The 19,432-nt window shown below is 46.6% G+C and overlaps 2 protein-coding genes across 2 annotated transcripts in view; one reads left to right on the top strand and one right to left on the bottom strand.

Moving 5' to 3' along the window:
• The window catches only part of NOC2L (NOC2 like nucleolar associated transcriptional repressor), a 30,941-nt gene extending 27,932 nt beyond the window's left edge, over window positions 1–3,009 (bottom strand). Inside the window, exons 1-2 of the mRNA XM_031963087.1 lie at window positions 2,905–3,009; window positions 1,892–2,056 (exon numbers count right to left, since the gene is read on the bottom strand). Coding sequence (XP_031818947.1) covers window positions 1,892–2,056; window positions 2,905–2,948 — 209 coding nt within the window. The 5' untranslated portion in view covers window positions 2,949–3,009. The remainder of the gene's footprint in view (window positions 1–1,891; window positions 2,057–2,904) is intronic.
• An 836-nt stretch (window positions 3,010–3,845) lies between these two features.
• On the top strand, window positions 3,846–19,324 carry KLHL17 (kelch like family member 17). Its single transcript, XM_031961580.1, has 8 exons — window positions 3,846–4,695; window positions 6,400–6,493; window positions 8,700–8,962; window positions 9,035–9,121; window positions 18,133–18,233; window positions 18,368–18,441; window positions 18,740–18,999; window positions 19,135–19,324. The coding sequence occupies exons 1-8, from the start codon at window positions 4,589–4,591 to the stop codon at window positions 19,322–19,324; spliced, it is 1,176 nt and encodes a 391-aa protein (XP_031817440.1). The 5' UTR covers window positions 3,846–4,588.
• Window positions 19,325–19,432: the final 108 nt, after the last annotated feature.

Raw genomic sequence — 19,432 nt, 5'->3', positions numbered from 1 at the left:
TGGCTTCCACTGTTCCTGATGGGGCTGAACTCACAGAGCACAGAGATGCTCTGCCCAGCAAAGGGTTTGACCAAAAAAGGTGCTTTGTGCCTCTCCCCGGGAGAGAACAGAGAGGGGCTCTGACGAGTCAGATGGGCCCAGAACTGCCTGGATGGCTGGCCCACAAGCACCCAACAGCTGTTCGATGGCAGCAGGCTGGAAGCCTCCAGTTCCCCACCCTGGATGCGGCCTGTGCTCTTTAATCAACAATTAAGTTGGCTGTCAACAATTTGGGAAAAAAAGGCATTGGGCTATTTTCTCAAAGACCTCACAGCAGGTCAGAGCAGCAGGACAGCACAGTCAGAGGAAATTCAACAGAAATAAGTGTAGAATTTCACATGTGGGCTTAAAAAACTTCAACTTCATCTGTACGAGACACAGGAAGCGTGATTAGAAAGCAGTCTTAAAAAAAAAGATCTCGTCTAACTCAGTTCCAATTTATTAATGATGGACAGAAGCAGCTACACCCAGAGAAGGAACACTGGGAAATGAATGTAAACTGTTTGCAGTTTTGTTTTTCTTCCCAGGTTATTTTTACCTTCTGAATCTAACTCTTCTTGTGCAACAAGAGAACTGTTCGGTTCTGCACACATATCTTGTACCTAGGATACACTGTGACATATTTAACATGTATAAGACTGCCTGCCATCTAGGGGAGGGGGAGGGAGGGAAGGGAAAAATCAGAACATAAGTGAGTGTGAGGGATAATGGTGTAAAAAATTACCCAGGCATGGGTTCTGTCAATAAAAAGTTACCCCCCCAAAAAATAATAATAAAAATCTGGGGATTTTAATGGGCCCCCAGCTCACTCCAAGTCAGCAGTCGTCACTGGGGCAGCAGATTTCAAAGCTAATGCGAGTCTTGGCTCCCAAGAGAAAGAGGTAACAGAGAAATCGCATCCTGCCTTAATTGGGTCTCGTCTACAGGACCCCGTTCAGTTCTGGATGCCATGGTTAACGGCAATTGTGCATAGATTATAATGAATTGATAACGTAAACAAGATGGTAATGAAGATGGCCAAGGGCCAGGAGGGGTGTTCTCCACACTGGCCCACGGATGCTCCTCAGGTAGAGGAGGGACCTCCGACGGCAGAGCCGTGCTCGGGGGAAACGGCTACCAGGAGAGCTAGAGGGTGTCCCACCCGGAGGCCTTCGAAAGCTCTGGATGGCCCTTTTATAAAAAGGGAACGACCGCAGGCAGTCGGACCGGCCGGCCTGCGGTCCTGGGAGCTCTGAGCAAGGCGACTGTCAGATAATCTGAGGTCATTATATCACCTCTTCCTGGTCTCCTCAATCCCACGGGGACCCCCTAGGCCTCCGGTCATGACAGGGGCACCTTCGGGTTCAACCGTAAGGGCCGCCCACCGGGGGGCTTGATGAGCCCAACACCCGCCACGTGGCCCCACACGCACAGCGGAGGCTGGGGAGCAAGGCCTAAGAAGGCGCCCTCAGCAGGCCTTTCTCACAGATGGCAGCGTCCCCGGGGAAGCACAGCAAGCTGGCTGCTAACAGGGTGGAGATCCTTGGCAATCTCCGGCGGCCGGGAGGGCCATTCACGCCCACGTGGGATGGAGGGACCAAAGCTTCTTAAACTGTGGGCTGCAGCCCATCTGGGGTCTCAGGAGTTACCATGGAGACCGGGAGATTACGATTCATTACCAGCAACGTTAGATTTGCACACCTCCTTCTACATAACTGGGGGGGGGCATTTCTCTGGAGAAAGGGGGCTCTGTGGGTGGGAGAGCTTAAGTCCTGAAAGGAACCAAGAAAGCTTAATCAAGGCGGGAGGGAGGGGGAGGGGAGAGGAAGGAGGAAGAATACAGGCCTGTAACCACCCGGTCCCCCTCCTTTACTTTGGGGCCGGCCCCTCCCGGGCGGTGGGCTTCCTCTTGGGCATCCCGGCGGCTGCCGCCCCCGCGGGGGCCCCACGGGCCTCTTCGTCCTCCTCGGACCCGCTGTCCAGCTCCGAGTCAAAGCCCGAGGTGAGGAACTCATCCACGCTCAGCTCCGCCAGCTTCCTGGAAAGAATGGCCCACAGCCTTCAGTCCAGCACAAGGGCGGCGGAAAGCCCCGCCCCCCAGGCACACCTACCTCAGTTTCCAAAACCGCTGCGCCTCCGGAACCGCCCCCCCAGGCCGAGGGGATCAAAAGAAACCCGCCCGGACCGGCTCCTCCTCCGCGGGAGGGCTGTTGTCACTGTCGCGGCTGCCCCCTGCCCCCCAGGCCCCCCACCGAGCGACAGTGTGTCAGCGCTAGTTAACACCGCTCGCGTAAATAGATAACTGAATAGACAAAGACACGCCCCTCCTCCCGACAAGCTCGGGGTACCAGACCCCAGCCCCTCCCTCCCTATGCTTTGTGGCTGGCAGACAGCCATTTTTCCCCGCTGGAATCAAAGAGGAGAGCTGCGTCAGGCCCTGAAGCCCCCCCCTTTACAAAAAGAAAAACCCACTGGCCGGGATCCCTCTAGGGAGTGGCCCGCAGGATCGGCACCCAGCCCCCTGCGGCCGCTGGGAGGCGCCACGGCGCGCTAGACCCGGAGTCGGAGAGACTCGCCGGCGCGCGCCTGGTGCCCTGGCGAGAAGGGGGGAAATGCGGTGCCGCAAAGGCCTCAGGCGCGCGGTCGGCGTTGTCCTCTGCCCCTGGCAATGAGGGATGGAGGCTGGCGCTCCAGCGCAGGGGATGCAAAACGTCACCTCCCCCACGGCTGAGACCCGGGGCCCGTCCCTCCGCAGCCTCGGTCCCCCTCCGCGAAACGGCAGCAAGGCCCGGGGAGCGGGAGAGGGGAGCCGGGGCCCTCCCGCGCCCTCCGCGGCCGAGACACGTACCCGCCACGGCGACCCCCCCCACGCCCCTCGCTACGTGCCTCCGTCCCGCGCCGCGCCGCGGCTCCGCGACCCCCGCCATCATCCACGCTGCGCAGCGTGGGCTCCGCTTCCTCTCCCACCATGCTCTGCGCCTCGGGGCGGCCCCGCCCGGGCCCCGCCCCTTGCCGAGGCTCCGCCTCCTGGCGTTGGCTCTCGGGTTCTGGAGCGGCAGAAGCTGCGTATGAGGCGGGCGGGCGGGAGGAAACTGGCGGGGAGGTCCAGGGGCAAAGGAAGTCCTACTGGGCTGGAGAGAGGGGGGGAGAAAGGGAAGAGGAGAGGAGAGAAAAAGAGAAGGGAAAGAGAGAGGAGAAGAGGAAGGAGAGAAAAGAGGAAGGAGGGAGGGAAGAGAAGAGGAGAGAAAAAGAGAAGGGAAAGAGAGAGGAGAAGAGGAAGGAGGGAGGGAAGAGAAGAGGAGAGAAAAAGAGAAGGGAAAGAGAGAGAAGAGGAAGGAGGGAGGGAAGAGAAGAGAGAAAAGAGAAGGGAAAGAGAGAGGAGAAGAGGAAGGAGAGAGAAGAGGAAGGAGGGAGGGAAGAGAAGAGGAGAGAAAAAGAGAAGGGAAAGAGAGAGGAGAAGAGGAAGGAGAGAGGGAAGAGAAGAGAAGAGAAAGAGAAGGGGAAAGAGAGGAGGGAGAAGAGGAAGGAGGGAGGGAAGAGAAGAGGAGAGAAAAAGAGAAGGGAAAGAGAGAGGAGAAGAGGAAGGAGAGAGAAGAGGAAGGAGGGAGGGAAGAGAAGAGAAGGAAAGAGAGAAGAGGAAGGAGGGAGGGAAGAGAAGAGAAGGAAAGAGAGAAGAGGAAGGAGGGAGGGAAGAGAAGAGGAGAGAAAAAGAGAAGGGAAAGAGAGAGGAGAAGAGGAAGGAGGGAGGGAAGAGGAGAGAAAAAGAGAAGGGAAAGAGAGAGGAGAAGAGGAAGGAGAGAGGGAAGAGAAGAGGAGAGAAGGAAAGAGAGAAGAGGAAGGAGGGAGGGAAGAGAAGAGAAGGAAAGAGAGAAGAGGAAGGAGGGAGGGAAGAGGACTTGGATTCGAATCCCTGCTTTGCCATGTGTGGTCTCCAGTTGTCGGTTCTGCCTCAATTTCCCCCGCTCTTAAATGTCGGGGTTAGAACAGATGACTTTCCCAGCCCCAAATCTCGAAGTCTCAGCTTCCGGCCCCGTAGCATTAGAGAGCTGAGGCGGGAAAGGTTTACAGCACAGTAACTGAATAACAACACGGAGGGTCTCAGCGCGCGTTCTCAGGCGGCGGGCGGCCGCGGTCCGTCTCAGATCCCCAGTCTGCTGCTTAGAGGAATGCCCGTCCCCCCGCCCCGCCCCCAGCAGGTGCTTTAAGACCGAAGGACCAGGAGTGGCCGCTTTATTCCTTTACTTTACAATTACGACGTATAAACTACAATACTAGAATTTGTCACCAAACGCCCGGGTCGGGAGCGGTCCCCGCGGAGGAGGTGAGGGGACCCCAGAAGCCAGGGCAGGCGGTGCGGGCGGGCCCGACAAGCAGCCGTCCCGCGCCGCCCGAGGCTGCAGAGCGAGCGGAGCGTGGGGCGGAGAGAGCGGCGGCGGCATCAGCAGCGGTCTCCGCGGCAGCGGCAGCATCTGCATCGCGGCCCGGCAGCAGCGCCCCTCCCCCCAGTCCTCCCTCCGGGCCGAGCTGGAGCCCGCCCTGGAGCCCGAGCAGCCCGAGCCCAGGCCCGTCCATGCAGCCCTGGGGCGAGCGCGCGGCGGGCAGGACGCAGAGCCCCGAGCACAGCAGCCCGGGCCCCCCCCAGCCGGGGCCCGGCCCCAGCCCGGCTGCCCCCGAGGCGTGAGTGCAGTGCGGGACCCCCGGGCCCGGCCCCGCCAGCCCAGGACTGCCGGTCCGAGGCCGCCGCGGGCAGCCCCCAGCTTGGGCCCCCGGCCCTCTCCCAGCGCGCCCTGATGCTCCCCGGTCTAACCCCGTGTCAGCCTGAGGCCGCCCGCTGCAGAGAGCGCCGCCCCCCGAGCCGCGGCTCCTCCTCGGGCCCTCCCCATCTCAGAGTCCCCCAGCCCCTTCCCCGTCACCCCCCGCCCCCGTCCCGGTGCCCCGGCCGTGACCCGGCTGTCTGACCCCGCTGCGGACAGAGACCCCTTCCCATCACGCCGCAAGGACAGTCAGGCTCAGGACCCTCCCCCCGCCGCAGACAGTGCCCCGGCCCGGCCGCCCTCCCCTCACGCCGCAGCCCTCCCGTTCCCAGTCTAGGTTTTTGTGTTTTGCTTTTGTTGCTGTTGGAGTGGATTGTTTTTCTTGCATTTTGGGATTTTTGCTTAGTTTTTGTTTCTTTGCTTTTGTGTTTTGCTTTGTGTTTTACTTAGAGGGTGTTTATAGTTTATTTATTTTTCTTTAGAGCTAGTTTTAAATTTTCTTGAGTGGTTTGTTTGGGTAGGGAATTGGGATTAGTGTTTTGTAGTTTGGGCGTTTTTGAGTTTGGGTGGTTTTAAAGTGAAGTTTTTCTGTGTGTTTAGGTATTAGTACATGTGTTTTATTTTCTTGGTTTTAAATTGTTTTGTGTTAGTTTTATGTTTGGTAAGTGTTTCTGCTAGTTTAGATGAATTTTGTTTCTATGGTTTTATGTTTAGTATAGTTTTGTTTTGGAGAGGGAGTTTGAATTTTGGTAATAACAGGATTTTAAATGATTGTTTACGGTGTGTGACGGGTTTTTTTGTGTTATATGTTTTGGATTTTCATTTTGTTTTGTTTTTTGACATTTTTCTTGTGTTTAATGAAGTTTTGCATTTATTCTTTAGTGGGAGTTGTGTTTGGATTTGTGTTTTGGATTTTGGGCAAGTTTCTGTAGTGTTATATTGTGCTTGTGCTGCTGGTGTGTTTTGCTGGAAGTTTCTGTGTTTGGTGATTTTTTTTGCAAGAATGTATGGGGGTGGGGAGAGACGTAAGGTGAGATTTTGTTTGTGTTTTGCAGGGTAGAAGTAGTTGTTGGGGGGCATTAGGGGTGAAATGTGTGTGGGAGTGGTGTGTGTGGTTGGGTAGTTTTGTGTGTGCAGTGGCAGTAAAGTGGTGGTGGTGGGAGTATGCATGGGATGTTTTGCATTTGGCTTGTGTTTACGGTATGGCATATACTTGTTTGCTTGGCTATGTATATTGCTGTTTTGTGTTTTGGGCGGTTGGGATTTTCTGGGCGTTTGCAGTGGGTGGTGGGTGGTGGGGATTTTGCTAGGGTTTGTTTGGGGTTGGGGGTGGTGTGGGTTGGAGTAGGGAGTTTTGTTTTTTCGGGAGGGAGGGGCGTAGGAGTAGGTTGTTGAGGGTTTAGGGGTAAAGTGTTAGGTGGTAGGCTTGGAGTTTTTCACATGATTTGACCAGTATTTGACTTTAAGTTTGCTTTTAATTAGTAGGTTGGAGTTGTTTTTTGGGGTTTGGGCCCAGGTGTTGGGCATGGCATGGGTAGGGGTTTTTGAGTTACTAGTGTTGCTTGTTTTTGAGTGTTTTTCTTGTGTTTGCTTTTCTACTTATATTTTTTGCGTTTTGGGAATTTAGGGAGCAGGTAATGCTTGGAGTAGGGGACAGTTTTCTTGAGGTTGTAGAGATTCCTGCTGTGTTTGAGGCTGTTTCAGCCAAGCTTTTGCTTTTGGTACGGGCAGAGGGCTGGGAGGGAGGGTGTAGGGAAGGTTTGCATTTTTATGTGTTTTGTGTGTGTAGGGAGAAGTAGGATTTTGTGCTTATGTTTTGCTTTTGGATTTTGTGTTTTAGCATGTTTCGTTTTACGGTGAGGGTGTTGAGAGATTGCCTGGATGTTTGCGTTTGGGTGGTGGAGGGCGCTATGTAAAGGTGACTAGAGAGGGCAGACGTATAAATTTAAGTGGCATTATTATGTTGTATGAGCGAGGGCAGCGGGGTTTGTGGTGGCATGTTTTGCATGTGGCATTGGTGAGATGGTGTTTACAAGGTGGTGTGGTTTTCTGGTTTTATTTATGGTGGTGGTGTTTGTGTGTACGTTTTGTGGGATTTCAAGAGTAGGACTTGATTTTTCTTGTTTTAGAGTGACTTTTGGATTTTGACTTTTTCTTAGAGTTTAGATTTTGATTTAATTTTTGGTTTTTGCCTAGAGTAAGTATTTACTTTGGATTTTGATTTTAGAGGGAAATTTCTGACGGATGGTTTTGCTTTCTAGAGTTAGATTTTGCTTTTGATGGTTTTTTGTGTTTAGTTTGTGTTTTATTTTGCTTTTGTTTATATACTTGGGGTTTAAAGTAGTTTGTGTTCTTGAGTTTAGTTTTCTTTCTTGGTTTAAATTTTGCTTGGATTGTGTTGTTTTTCTTTGGATAGTTTATTTGCTTGGATTAGATTTTTTTGTATTTGGGTTTTTTGACGGGCTGCATTTGGTGTTTAGATGTTTTACTTTTATTTGGAGTTTTGTGTGGTTAGGGGCGTGAGTGCGGGAGGGGTTGGTGGGAGTGGCTGAGGGGTGGGGTGATGAGGGTTGTTTGGGATTTTAGAGGTGGTTTTGGGTGGGAGTTTTGGGGTTGGGGATTTTGATGGTTTGGATGCTGGAGGGAGGGGTGTGTGGGCGTGATTTCGTGCTAGGGAGGGTGGTTGGGAGGGTTGAGATTGCTTTGATGTTTTGCAGATGTAGAGTGAGTGAGAGCAGATGGTGCGTGTATTGAGCGATTTTGCTTGGAGAAGTGGGTTTGTGTTTGGTGGATACGGTTGAGAGTTGTTGTGGGGAGGGTACGTGTGAGGTTGGCGTTTACTTGTGTTTATTGGTTTACTTATTTTGGGTTTTATTTGTTTTAATGGCATTATTCTTTGCATTTTGTTTTTTACATTTTGTGCTTGTTTAGTAGTTTTTGAAGTTGTTTGTTTTGATGTACTTTTGCAGTTTTGGGTTTTAGTGTTTATGTTTTGTGTTTTGCCATATTGCTTACTGTTGCTGTTTTAGTGTGGCTAGTTACTGTACTTACATTGCCGTTATGAAGTTGTGGAAGTGAATGGTGTGAGGGATGTTGTGTTTTGCGAGCATTGGATGGTTTAATTGCTTGGGTAGGCCTGTGGTGGTATACGGTATTTTGTAGTGGCTTTGGTATGTTTGGTATGTGTGTTTGTATGGGAGGGTGGGTTTTGGATTAGAATATGTTTTACTTGAAGTGTGGTATTGTTTGTTTTTAGGGATTTTGTTTGTAAGGTATTGGGGTTTTGATGGGAGAAAGTTTTTCTTGGAGTTTTGGGGCTTGGAGGGGATGGATTGAGGGTGTGTTTGGATATTTTTGCTAGGGATTTTCTTGTGTTTTGTGTTTTAGAGTTTGTGGGGTTGTTTATAGTAGAAGTGGGGTTGTTTTTTGTTTTGTGGGTGGTTTTTATTTCTAGTGAGTGTTTTAATGTGTTGCTGGAGGGAGGGATGTTACGTTGTGGGTGAGTGAAGATGATGAGCGGGGTTAGGGTATTGTGTTTCTGGGTAGGGAGTTTTCATTTACTTTCATAGTTTATTCCTTCTTTATTGGTTCTTTACTTATCTTTGTCTTTTGAGTAGTCTTTAGTGTGTTTCATTAGTGTGTTTTTCTGCTTTGGAGGGAGGGGGATTGATTTCTTTAAAGATATATATGAGTTGATTTATGTTGGATAGGTTTGTTCAAATATCTTGGATTGTGGGTGGTTTAATGAGTTTTGTTCCATTTATTGTTGAGAAAGGTCTTGTGTACTAGTTGTACTGCTTATTTATGTGGAGGGCGTTTGGCTCTGTACTTTTCAAGGGTGGTACGTACTAGGTTGAAGTGTTCCTAAATTATTAAATACCGACATGCTCCCGAGAGGACTAAGTGTCCCTGCTCTCCCTGTGACTCTGGGCGAAGGCAGGGCTGGGCTCCTCGCTATGGTTGCGGGCTGGGGGATGCAAGGCTGCCCTCACACTCTCTCTGGGGGGCCCAAAGGAAGCGGGCTGCAGAGCCTCCATCCCCTCAGGTGGCGGGAGCCTGTTCGCCATCCACGGGGACTGTGAGGCGTACGACACCCGCACGGACCGATGGCACATGGTGGCTTCCATGTCCACACGGCGGGCACGAGTGGGCGTGGCTGCCATCGGGAACCGGCTCTACGCCGTCGGCGGGTAAGGGGCCTGGGAGGTGCCGGGGGGCGGAGCCCGAGAGCCCTGGGGACCTGACCCTGTCTCTCCCCCAAGCTACGATGGGACGTCCGATCTGGCCACTGTGGAGTCCTACGACCCTGTCACCAACGCTCAAGCAGCGCCTGAGTGTTTTGGGGATGGGTGGAGTGTTTGGGGTGGTGTTTTGCGGGGTTGCATGTGGTGGCATGGCGGGGTTTCAACAGGACTCTTTTTGCCATGGGTTGCAAAGTTTGCATTTTGTAGGGGAGGGGATGGGGGTTTTTGAGGGAGACATGTGTTTTTGTGGGTGGGGCGGGAGGGAGGGGGATGGGGAGAGATAGATGGGTTTCTGAAGATGTGAGTTAGAGGTACTAGGGGTTAGAGTTTTTTAAATATTTGTTAGTTTGTTCTTTCTGGGTACCACAAGTTGTTTTTTTGGGGCTTTTTCTGTGGAAATAAGAGAAATAAAATTGCTACAGGGGTTGTGTAAAACAAGCAGACAAAATTTTGAGAAGTGTGTTAAGTTTGGATGTTTTCTACTGTACAATTTTGGTGTATACTTGAAAAATTCTCACCTTTCTTCTTTCTTGTTTTCTTGTGGGTTTATAAATTTTGTTTGAGTTTTGTGTTTAGTAGAGTTTTGGGGCATGTTTTGTTTGCTAGGGTTTTTTTTATAGTTAAATTTTGTGTATATGGGGAAGGGAAGGCATGATGGGGTATTGTTATATGTGTTTTTGTGTGTGATGGAAATATTTGGTTTACCTACAGTAATTTTGGGGTAGGTGTGTATTTTGCTTATGTTGGAGTAAATTGAGGTATAGAGATGGTGGCTTTTATTTATATAGTGTGTTTGTGTTGGGTGGTTTAATGTTTAAAATACTTTTGTTAGATGTTTATGGGGTATTTTACTTACATGTTTAGTATAGAATGTATATTTTAAATTTTTTTTGTTGGTGTTTACACTTTCAGTTGTTTGCTATTTTTGTTTGCATGTTAATGCTAAATGTTTTGGCGTCTAAGAGAGGCTGAGGGGGTGTAGATAGAGTGGCTGCTTAGAATGGGAAGATTGAATGGGTTTAGATATTGGCTAGGTGTGTGAATTTTGGGTAGGTTACGTAATTTGTTTTGGCTTTCAAGTTTTTATGAAATGAGTGGGAGAAGGAAATGGTACCATTAGATTTTAAGAAAATTTTACTATATTATAGTGTTGGGATATAATTGGAATAATACCAGTAATAATTTAAAATATTCTTGCTTTTAAGTTTTTCTTACTTGCAAAATTTTGTTTTTATGAGTTTCTGAGGATAGAGTATTGAGGTTGGAATTGGGAAGGGTTTTGAGTTTGTGTTTAAGTTAGAGATGGTTTGTTTGTGGATTGGGTATTTATTAATTTTGCTTGCTTTTGTTTTTTCATTTGTAATGTATTTTAAGAGGGGTATTTTTCTTTATTAGAGTAATAATGGAAATATGAAGTATTAGTAATGTATGGTATATATTAGGTGTTTAATAAATGTTTTGTTTTTTTCTTTCTATGGTTTATTAGGTTGTGTTTCTAGGTTACTTTTCTTGTTTTAAGTTTTTCTTGATGTTTACTTTCAATTGTGAGAGAGTTTTTGATATAAGGGGTGGGTATTATATTTAATAAAGTTTTTGTGTTTTGTAACAATTTTAAATAAATTATAGTTTTTGTTTAGTGTTAATATTCTTCTTGTTTAAGGTAGCCTAATGACTTGTGTTTTGTTTCTGTATTATTTCATGGGTTAGTTAGAGGGTTATTTTGTTTTGGTATGTAAATATTTATTTTACTAGTTGGTTTTATGTTTGAAGAATGTTTTCAGTTTTAAGATGAGGGATAATTTCAGGTGTCTACTACTAGGGAGTTTGCTGATTTTTCTATTTTCTATTAGGGTTCATTAGGTGTTAGTTTTTCACATTAAAAATATGTGTTTTTGTGAATAGTTTGTGTTTTGCTTCTCTTGCAGTTTTATAGAATGTATGTTCCTTGAAGGTGGAAAATTTTGCTTTTGTTTTATATACATGTGCTTGATATAATGCCTAGTGTATATTAGGAATTTAATACAAGTGATGACAGAGCTTGGCAAGTAGATAAGTTTTCCTTTTCTCCAGTGGGAGGGAATCATTTGGAGTTTACTTTGATTTTATATTCACAGGAGCAGGCATGTTACTTTTGGCCTTTTCTTACCATTCTAGTAGATTTCACCTCAGCATCATCTCTAGTAGTTTTAACTTTGGCAGCATCTGTGAGAGGTTGCACTTCAGCAGGATCTCTAGTAATTTCATCTTAGCAAGATCTCTAGTAGATTTTACCTCTAACATCTCTTGTAGATAACACCTCTGCATGATCTCTAATAGTTTTTACCTTAGCAGCATCTGTGGGAGATTGCACTTCAGCAGGATCTCTAGTAGATTTTACCTCAGCATCATCTCTAGTAGATTTCATCTCAGCATCATCTCTAAGTCTGTGGTAGATTTCACTTCAGTAGGATCTCTAGTAGATTTCACCTCAGCAGCATCTCTAAGTCTGTGGTAGATTTCACTTCAGTAGGATCTCTAGTAGATTTCACTTCAGTAGCACTTAAGTTTGTAGATTTACTTCAGTAGGATTCTAGTAGATTTTCACTTAGCAGTATTCTAAGTCTGTAGATTTACTAGTAGGATTATTTACCAGCAGTATCAAGTTCAGGTAGATTTCTACTTGGTATTCTTAGTGGATTTTACTTTCAGCAGTATTCCTATTAGTTTTTTACTATAAATATCTGTGGTAGGTTGCACTTCAGCAGGATTTTGTGTGATTTCTTATTTCAGCAGGACTTAGTATCTTATCTTTGGCAGCATCTTTAGTAGATTTTACCTCTAACATCTCCTGTAGATTTCGTCTCATCATCATCTCTAGTAGTTTAACCTTGGCAGCATCTGTGGCAGATTTCACTTCAGCAGGATCTCTAGTAGATTTTTCTTCAGTATCATCTCTAGTAGTTTTTACTTTAGCAGCATCTGTGGTAGATTTCATTTCAGTGAGATCTCTAGTAATTTCATCTTGGCAGCATCTCTAGTAGATTTTGCCTCTAGCATCTTTTGTAGATTTCACCTCAGCATCATCTGTAGTAGTTTTGACCTTGGCAGCGTCTGTGGTAGGTTGCACTTCACCAGGCTCTCAAGTAGATTTTCCCTCAGCAGGATCTCTAGTAGATTTCACTTCAGCAGTAGATTTTCCCTCAGCAGGATCTCTAGTAATTTCATCTTGGCAGCATCTGTGGTAGATTTCACTTAAGCATCATATCTGCTGATTTCATCTTGGCCACATGTCTAGTGAATTTCAAGCATCTGTAGTAAATTTCATCTTCCAATACCTTTCCAATATGTCCCCTTTTCTCCTCTGACACTGCCCCTGTCATCTGGGTCCAGGGGTCACTTCTCATACCAGAGTTAGTACATAGGGCTTCCTTTTTCATTTTCTCTCTTAGTCCATTCCTTGACTAATTTACTAAAGTACTTCTTCTTGGGGCATAAGTTCGACTGGAGTTTACTTCCTCTCAATAAACTTTAGTGGCTCCAGGATAAGATACAAAAATCTTCTGGCATTAAAATTCCTTCATAATGAAGCCTTCCTGCTTTTCCACTCTTTCCACATTTTCTTTCCCTGAATATATCCTTCAATCCAGAGACACTGACCTCCTGGCTGTTTTATTAACAAGATCCTCTATCTCTCATCTCTGGACCTTCTCTGTGTCTGATCCACATGCCTGAAAATCTCTTCCCACCCTCTTCTCTACCTATTGACCTCACTGGCTTCTTTTAAGTTTCAATTAAAATGCTACCTCCTACAGGAAGCCTTCCCTAACCCCTCCTAATTCTAGTGCCTTCCCTGTAAATATTTCCTATTTATTCTATGTATGGCTTGTTTTTACATAGTTCTTTGTGTCCCTCATTCAATTACAAGTTCTTTGTGAACAGGGACTGTCTTTTGCCTCTTTGTATCCCCAGTTTAGCACATAGTAGGAACTTTATAAATCTTTATTGACTGACTAACCTAGCTAACTAGTCTGGGGCTAGAAAAATACAGGTGAAGATTCTTTAGGAATTCACATCTCTTGTATACAAGATACAGATCTGATCGATACAGTAAATAATAGAGGGGCAAAGGTAGGGGCAGAAATAAGGGGATAGGGAAGGAGGCAATCAAGGTAGGCTTCCTGTAGGAGGTGGTGGTACTAATACGGAGTGTTGAAGGGAGAGGGGGTTCTCTGAGGTGAGGAGGAAGAGCATTCTAAGCAAGATTACCAGTTGCTCAGCTGGTTCCTGTCGCCCCCAAGTCCGGGCCTGCTGAGAGCCTTGCTTCTCCAGGACTTGTCAACAGATGTGCCTTCACAGGAGATGTTTGTGAACCCAGGGCCAGAGTGCTCAGCTACATCCAGAGTTGAGTGAGCCATCAGGGCCGGGAACCTCCTTTCCCGGCAGTGTTAGGGAGGGCGACCTCGCCTCTCTCCAGGGTCCCTGAAGATCCCACCCCCTGCATTGCTGTCTGACTCGGCACTTCAGATATGTTGCAATGTGCCACCAGGCCTTCCTCAATACAGCCTGGGAGACACCCAATATTTGGATTAAGCCTGGGAGTCTGTTGCTAATTGGTTTCAGGAGACACCCAATGCTACTTGTACAAACCGTCTCTAGAGGACACCCATGGCATCTAAAGGGATATTTTTACAAACGTGTCCCTGGATTCTGGGGCCCTGCGCCTGTAGGGGGCGGGCCTTTAGCCTATCCCCACGCAGTGAGTGAATTACCCTTTCATTCATTCATCTATTCCTTCATTTATGGGAGTGATTGGTTATTTGTTAATCCTTAATTGTGATCAATCTGTGCTTAATGCAACAATCCTTTCATAACTAGAGCTTTTTAGACTGATTTTCTTTTTAAAAATCCTGGAATGTGTCCCCTTCAAAAAAAAAAAGAAAAAGAAATTTCCACATACAAAGTAGAACATAAAGGGAGTTACATGTGAAACTGAATCCCTCACACTCATTTTCTATTATCTTAGATTCAGGGCCCTCTTGAACTTCAGGCCAGCTTACAACAAGAGCCCCTACGACAGTTCCTAGAATCTCGAGATTTAAAATTGGGAGAGACTTAGATGTCACTTAGTCTAGTCCCCTCCATTTACAAATGAAGAAACTGAGGACCAAGTGATTCTGATGCTCACTGGGGCAGCTGAGTGGCTTCATAATGCACAGATCACTGAGCCTGGAGTGAGGAAAACAAGTTCAAATTCAGTTTCATACACTTGGTAGCTGTTGACTTTGGGCAACTCACTCAATTCTGTTTGCCTCAGTTTCCTCATCTGTAAAATGAGCTGAAGAAGGAAATAGCAAACCCCTCCAGGATCTTGATCAAGAATACCCCAATTGGGGACACAAAGAGTAACTGAGACAATTAAACAGCAGTCCCTGACAAATGGCGTTTAGTAAATACTTATCCCCTTCCCCAGCTCTCTTCTCAGCTCCTAACTGTTTTCTTCCTCTCACAGAAGGAAGTTTATGGATAAGGCCTGAGCCTGTGATTTCACTAATATGAACTCCCAGGGTAGGAAAATCTTTCCACCAGAGCAAGTTGTACCTTCTCTCTCATTTTTAGTCTCAGTTTGCCAGGAACAGGAAAGGGAAGAGAGTGGCCTAGAGTCACACACCATGTACCATTGCTGCCATCTCCCACAAATCCCATATGGAAAGATGGTCTATCTACCTCTCCTGCCTTTTATTCCCTTAGACAGATGGTCCTTTCTTCCTCCTCACATGGCAGAAAAAGAAAGCTCGTGGTCTCATAAACACGACCAGTCTTCCACCTAATTCTGCTGCCTTTTCTAGCCAGCTGGCATTTTCTTGGCTGTTTTATTTCTTTTCCTTTATATAAAGCCTGATTCCTCTTAAGAGAAAATTAACTTTCCCAAGTGCTTACTATGTGTTAGACATCCTCCTCTCTCAGCCCAGGATGTTGTTTCTGGCTGTACCTCAGGCCTGAAAGGCTTCCCATCCTGCACTCCAACTAATGACCTTCCTAGCTTCCTTTAAGTACCAATTAAAACTCCACTTTGTATAGGAAGCCTTCCCCATCCCTTCTTTTTTTCATATTTATTTTCTCTTTTATTTATGTGCTATTTATCCTATACCCAGCTAGCTTTGACTGTATTTGTTTATACGTCCATCTCCTCCGTTAGGTCGGGAGCTCCTTGAGGACAGAGGCTGTTTTTTGCCTCCTTTTACATCCCCAGTATTTAGGGCAGTGCTTGGCACTTAGTAAGTACTTAATAAATGTTTACTGATTGATTGAGTGATACTGAGCCCCTGGATACAAAGAGGAAAAAGGAAAGTGTCTTTCCCTCAAAGAGCTCATATCTAATAGGAGGAGGGGAGAAGCAGAGGTGCAATAGATCATAGCAGTGGAGTCAAAACCGAGCAGAGCCACTGGTGGCGGATGAGGAGCTGGCTGGCATTTTGATCCGTAAATAAAAAGAGGCAATGAGAGGAGGCTTTTGCTCTTCAGCCCTGCAGAAGTAAAGAAGGGCACTTAGAAGGTCTGAGTAGCACAACTGATGTAATCTCCCTACTGATTTCCCAGTGATGACTTTATTTGTTGCTGATAACCCCCTCCCTGGATGATTAAAGAGGGTGGTGGGGTTTTTGTTTTATTTTTTCAAAAACAGCTCCTTGGCTAGTAAGTAGAAAGAGCTCTGAGAAGTTTGGAAATTAGGAAAACTTGAGCTCAAATCAAGCTCTCTCCTTTCTGGGACTCAATTTCCTCAGCTGTAAAATTGGGGGTGGGAGGATAGAGTTAAGGGCCTCCAAGTTCCTTCTACCTGTGCCCCTTCCGATAGAGCTAGATTTTCTGTGTCATATGGGTTCCACTTCATCCCTGTGGACATATTTCTTTTTTCCTTTCTATCTCTGTATCTGTAGTCATGTGTACATATAATTTTTCTTTCCTTTTTTTCTTTTCTTTTAATATAATATTTTTCCAATTACATGTAAAGATGATTTTCAGCATTTGTTTTTGTAAGATTTTGAGCTCCATATTTTTTTCTCCCTCCTTTCCTTACTTCCCCTCCCCAAGACAGGAAGAAATATGATACAGGGTTCAATCATTTTTAACATTTCCATGTGAGTCATGTTAGGAAAGAAAAATCAGAACAAAAGGGGAAAACCACAAGGAAAAAAAACTTAAAGCTGAAAATGATATAAGCATATTCTATATAATATAACATACATGTAATATGTAACATACATATATAATATAAGCATATTATAATATAATTATAACCATAATTTTTTTTTTTTTTTTTTGCTGAGGCAATTGGGGTTAAGTGACTTGCCTAGGGTCACACAACTAGAAAGTGGTGTCTGAGGTCAGATTTGAACTCAATCCTCCTGACTTCAGGACTGGTACTCTATCCACTGCACCACTTAGCTCTCTCAGCATATAATTTTTTTTAATTATTTTGTTTTTATTTTCAACAGCATTTTATTTTTCCAAATACATGTAAAAATAGTTTTCAACATTCATTTTTCTGAGACTTTGTATTCCAAATTTTTCTCCTTCCCTCTCTTAGCTTCTCCTTCCCCAAAACAAGTAATCTGATATAGGTTAAATGTGCAACTCTTTTAAACATATTTCCATATTTATCATATTGTGCAAGAAAAATCAGACTTAAAGGGGAAAAAACCATGAAAAAGAAAAAAATAACAAAAGTGAAGATATTGTGCTTCAATCCACAATTGGTCTCTGTAATTCTCTGTCTGGATGCGGATGGCGGTTTCCATCTCGAGTCTATTGGGATTGTCTTGAATCACTGCATTGCGGAGAAGAGTCAAGTCAGTCCCAGTTGATCATTACACGACCTTGTAGTTACTGTGTACAGTGTTCTCTGTGTTCCACTCACTTCGTTCAGCATCAGTTCCTGTCAGTCTCTCCAGGCTTTTCTGGAGCCAGCCTTCAGCAAGCGTTTCTTACAGAATAAGACTATTTCATTCCGTTCATCACCTTAACTGCTTCAGTCATTCCTCCGCTGATAGTCATTCGCTCGGTTTCCACTTCCTTTGCGTATATAATTTTAATTCCGGTTTCATTGTGATCATTTCACAGAAATCCTGCCCTATGTCTTCATGATTCATGTTTATCATTTTTATGGTCCTGTGATATTCCATTCCATCCATATTCCTTAATGTCTTTAACCATTCTCAGTTGTTGCATACGTAGGTTGTTCCCATTTATTTATTTTGCAATTATAATTAGGGTAATTAGAAAGATTTTTTTTTTTAAACACACAGACTCCTTTTTTCTTTTAATAATGTTTTTGAGCTAAAGTCCTAACAGTGGAGCCACGGGGTTGAAAGGTGCAATCAGTTCTGATGTCATTGCAAATTGACACTGCAATATCACCAACAATGTAAGAGTGCACAGCTTCTTAAAATTTTTCCACTTGTGACTCCTTTTCACCCAAGAAATTATATGGTGGATAAAATATGTATACAAATCAAACATTTCCTAATAATAAATCATGATTTCCCAACCCCCACATTCAGTTACGAGGCCTCATGTGAGACTGAGAGTCACAGTTTAAGAAGCTGGATAGTAGAGTGCCTGTTTCCCCACAGCCCCATCAGCGTTTGGATTTTATCCTTTTAGGAAAGAATTGTTCTTGCCATTTAAGTTGACGAAAGATTTAATCCTCAGCAAGGCATCTTTTTTTTTTTTTTCAAAATTTCTTTGAAGTTCCAGTTGGGGTAGGATCCTTCAGGGTGGTGGAGTGAAAAGAGTACTGGCTTCTATCCCATATATGACCTTGAGCAGTCACCTTTCCTCTCTGTGCCTCAGTTTCCTCATCTGTAAAATGGGAATCTGATTAGATGATCTTCAAGGTCTCATCCACGTCTACATGTTCTAATCCCCCACAGAATCAGGCATTTTTAAGCACACTCAAATTTCTTTAAGCAAAGTCTTACGCTAGTTACATCCATTGTATTGAAAGTGAAAAATGGCCCACTGGGAATAGCTCATCCCGAGGGTCCCGGGGAGTCAGCGGCTGGGGAAGGAGGTCAGGGGCTTGATCTCCATGTCCTGCACCTGGAAACCCTCCCTCTTCCTTCTTATTAACTTCCATGAATCACCTGCAGCGCCGAGCGGTATGACCCTTTGACGGGCACCTGGACGTCCATAGCAGCCATGAGCACGCGGAGGAGATACGTCCGAGTGGCCACGCTCGGTAGGTAGCCCAGAGCCCCCAACCCCAACAGCTTCTTCCTTTGGGTGGCTCCCTTGATCCAAGGTCCCAGGGGCCTTCTGGGACTCCCCCAGCCACTTCCAGCATCCCCCGTTTCTAAGTGACTGTATCCACAGATGGGAACCTCTATGCTGTGGGTGGTTACGACAGCTCCTCTCACCTGGCCACTGTGGAGAAATATGAACCCCAGGTATGGCTGCTCCTCCTCACAGACCATCGCCCCCAGCCCCCATCTCTAGGGAGCTGCCTCCGGTCCTGTCACCCCCTTTGGACCAGTACTGATCCTAGAGAGGAAGACTTCCGGCACCCCTGATTTGGAGAGTTTAATTCAGATAGCCTCCTCCTCCCACGGCTCCCCCCTTTTAATGAATTATTATTATCTACCAGAAAAATTATATAGGGTGGGGGGATGTTGTCTGGGGGGGGATGTTGTCCCTAGGGGGGTTGTCCTGAGGGGGGTGCCCGCTACCCCTCTCCATGTCCCCCAGGTGAACACATGGACACCGATCGCCACCATGCTGAGCAGGCGCAGTTCCGCGGGGGTAGCGGTGTTGGAGGGTGCCCTCTATGTGGCGGGGGGCAATGATGGCACCAGCTGTCTCAACTCTGTGGAGAGATACAGCCCCAAGGCCAATGCTTGGGAGAGCGTGGCGCCCATGAACATCCGCAGGTATATTCCTGGACTTTCAGGGCCTTTCCTTTCCCCCGTCTCACATCCTTGGCCAACTGGTGGCAGCCGCGGGTGCCCGTAGGGGCCTGACCTTGACCGGAAAAAGGCCTGGGCCCCGCCTTTGATTTGGAAAGATTTTGGGCCATACCTTCCCCCGGACTTTTTGTGTTTCCCCTCACCGTTCTGTTAATGTAAGTCCTCTCATCTCCCCAGGGCCTCACATCTTGTGGCCATGGGGTTGGTTCGCGGCAGACGGGAGCTCCAGCCTGAACTCTATCAAAAGTCAACCCGCACCAAAAGTGGGTGGGGCCCCTGCATGTTCACCCCCGGGGGCAGCTGGGGGGCGAAAAGGCTGAACTTCCCCGCCCCTCCTCCCACGCCTCGGTGTCTTACCAGCCCCTGACCCCAGGAGACCGGGAGGGGCCCTGCCCCGGCAGCCAGACTGGGACGGGGCCCTGGACTGGAGGCGCGGAGACCCCCAGAGGAGACGGATGCCCCCATCCCCGGGCGT

Source organism: Sarcophilus harrisii, chromosome 3, assembly GCF_902635505.1.
Source record: "Sarcophilus harrisii chromosome 3, mSarHar1.11, whole genome shotgun sequence".
NCBI classification, from domain to species: domain Eukaryota; kingdom Metazoa; phylum Chordata; class Mammalia; order Dasyuromorphia; family Dasyuridae; genus Sarcophilus; species Sarcophilus harrisii.
This window is presented reverse-complemented; position numbering and strand designations above follow the sequence as displayed.

What these genes read in the sequence shown, in the direction of transcription:
- KLHL17 (XM_031961580.1), top strand. Translation starts at nt 4,589, where the DNA reads ATGCAGCCCTGGGGCGAGCGCGCGGCGGGCAGGACGCAGAGCCCCGAG. An exon ending in AGCCCGGCTGCCCCCGAGGC is followed by an intron (nt 4,696 to 6,399) that starts GTGAGTGCAGTG and finishes TTGGGAATTTAG; the next exon opens with GGAGCAGGTAATGCTTGGAG. An exon ending in GGTGGCAGCCGCGGGTGCCC is followed by an intron (nt 19,000 to 19,134) that starts GTAGGGGCCTGA and finishes TCATCTCCCCAG; the next exon opens with GGCCTCACATCTTGTGGCCA.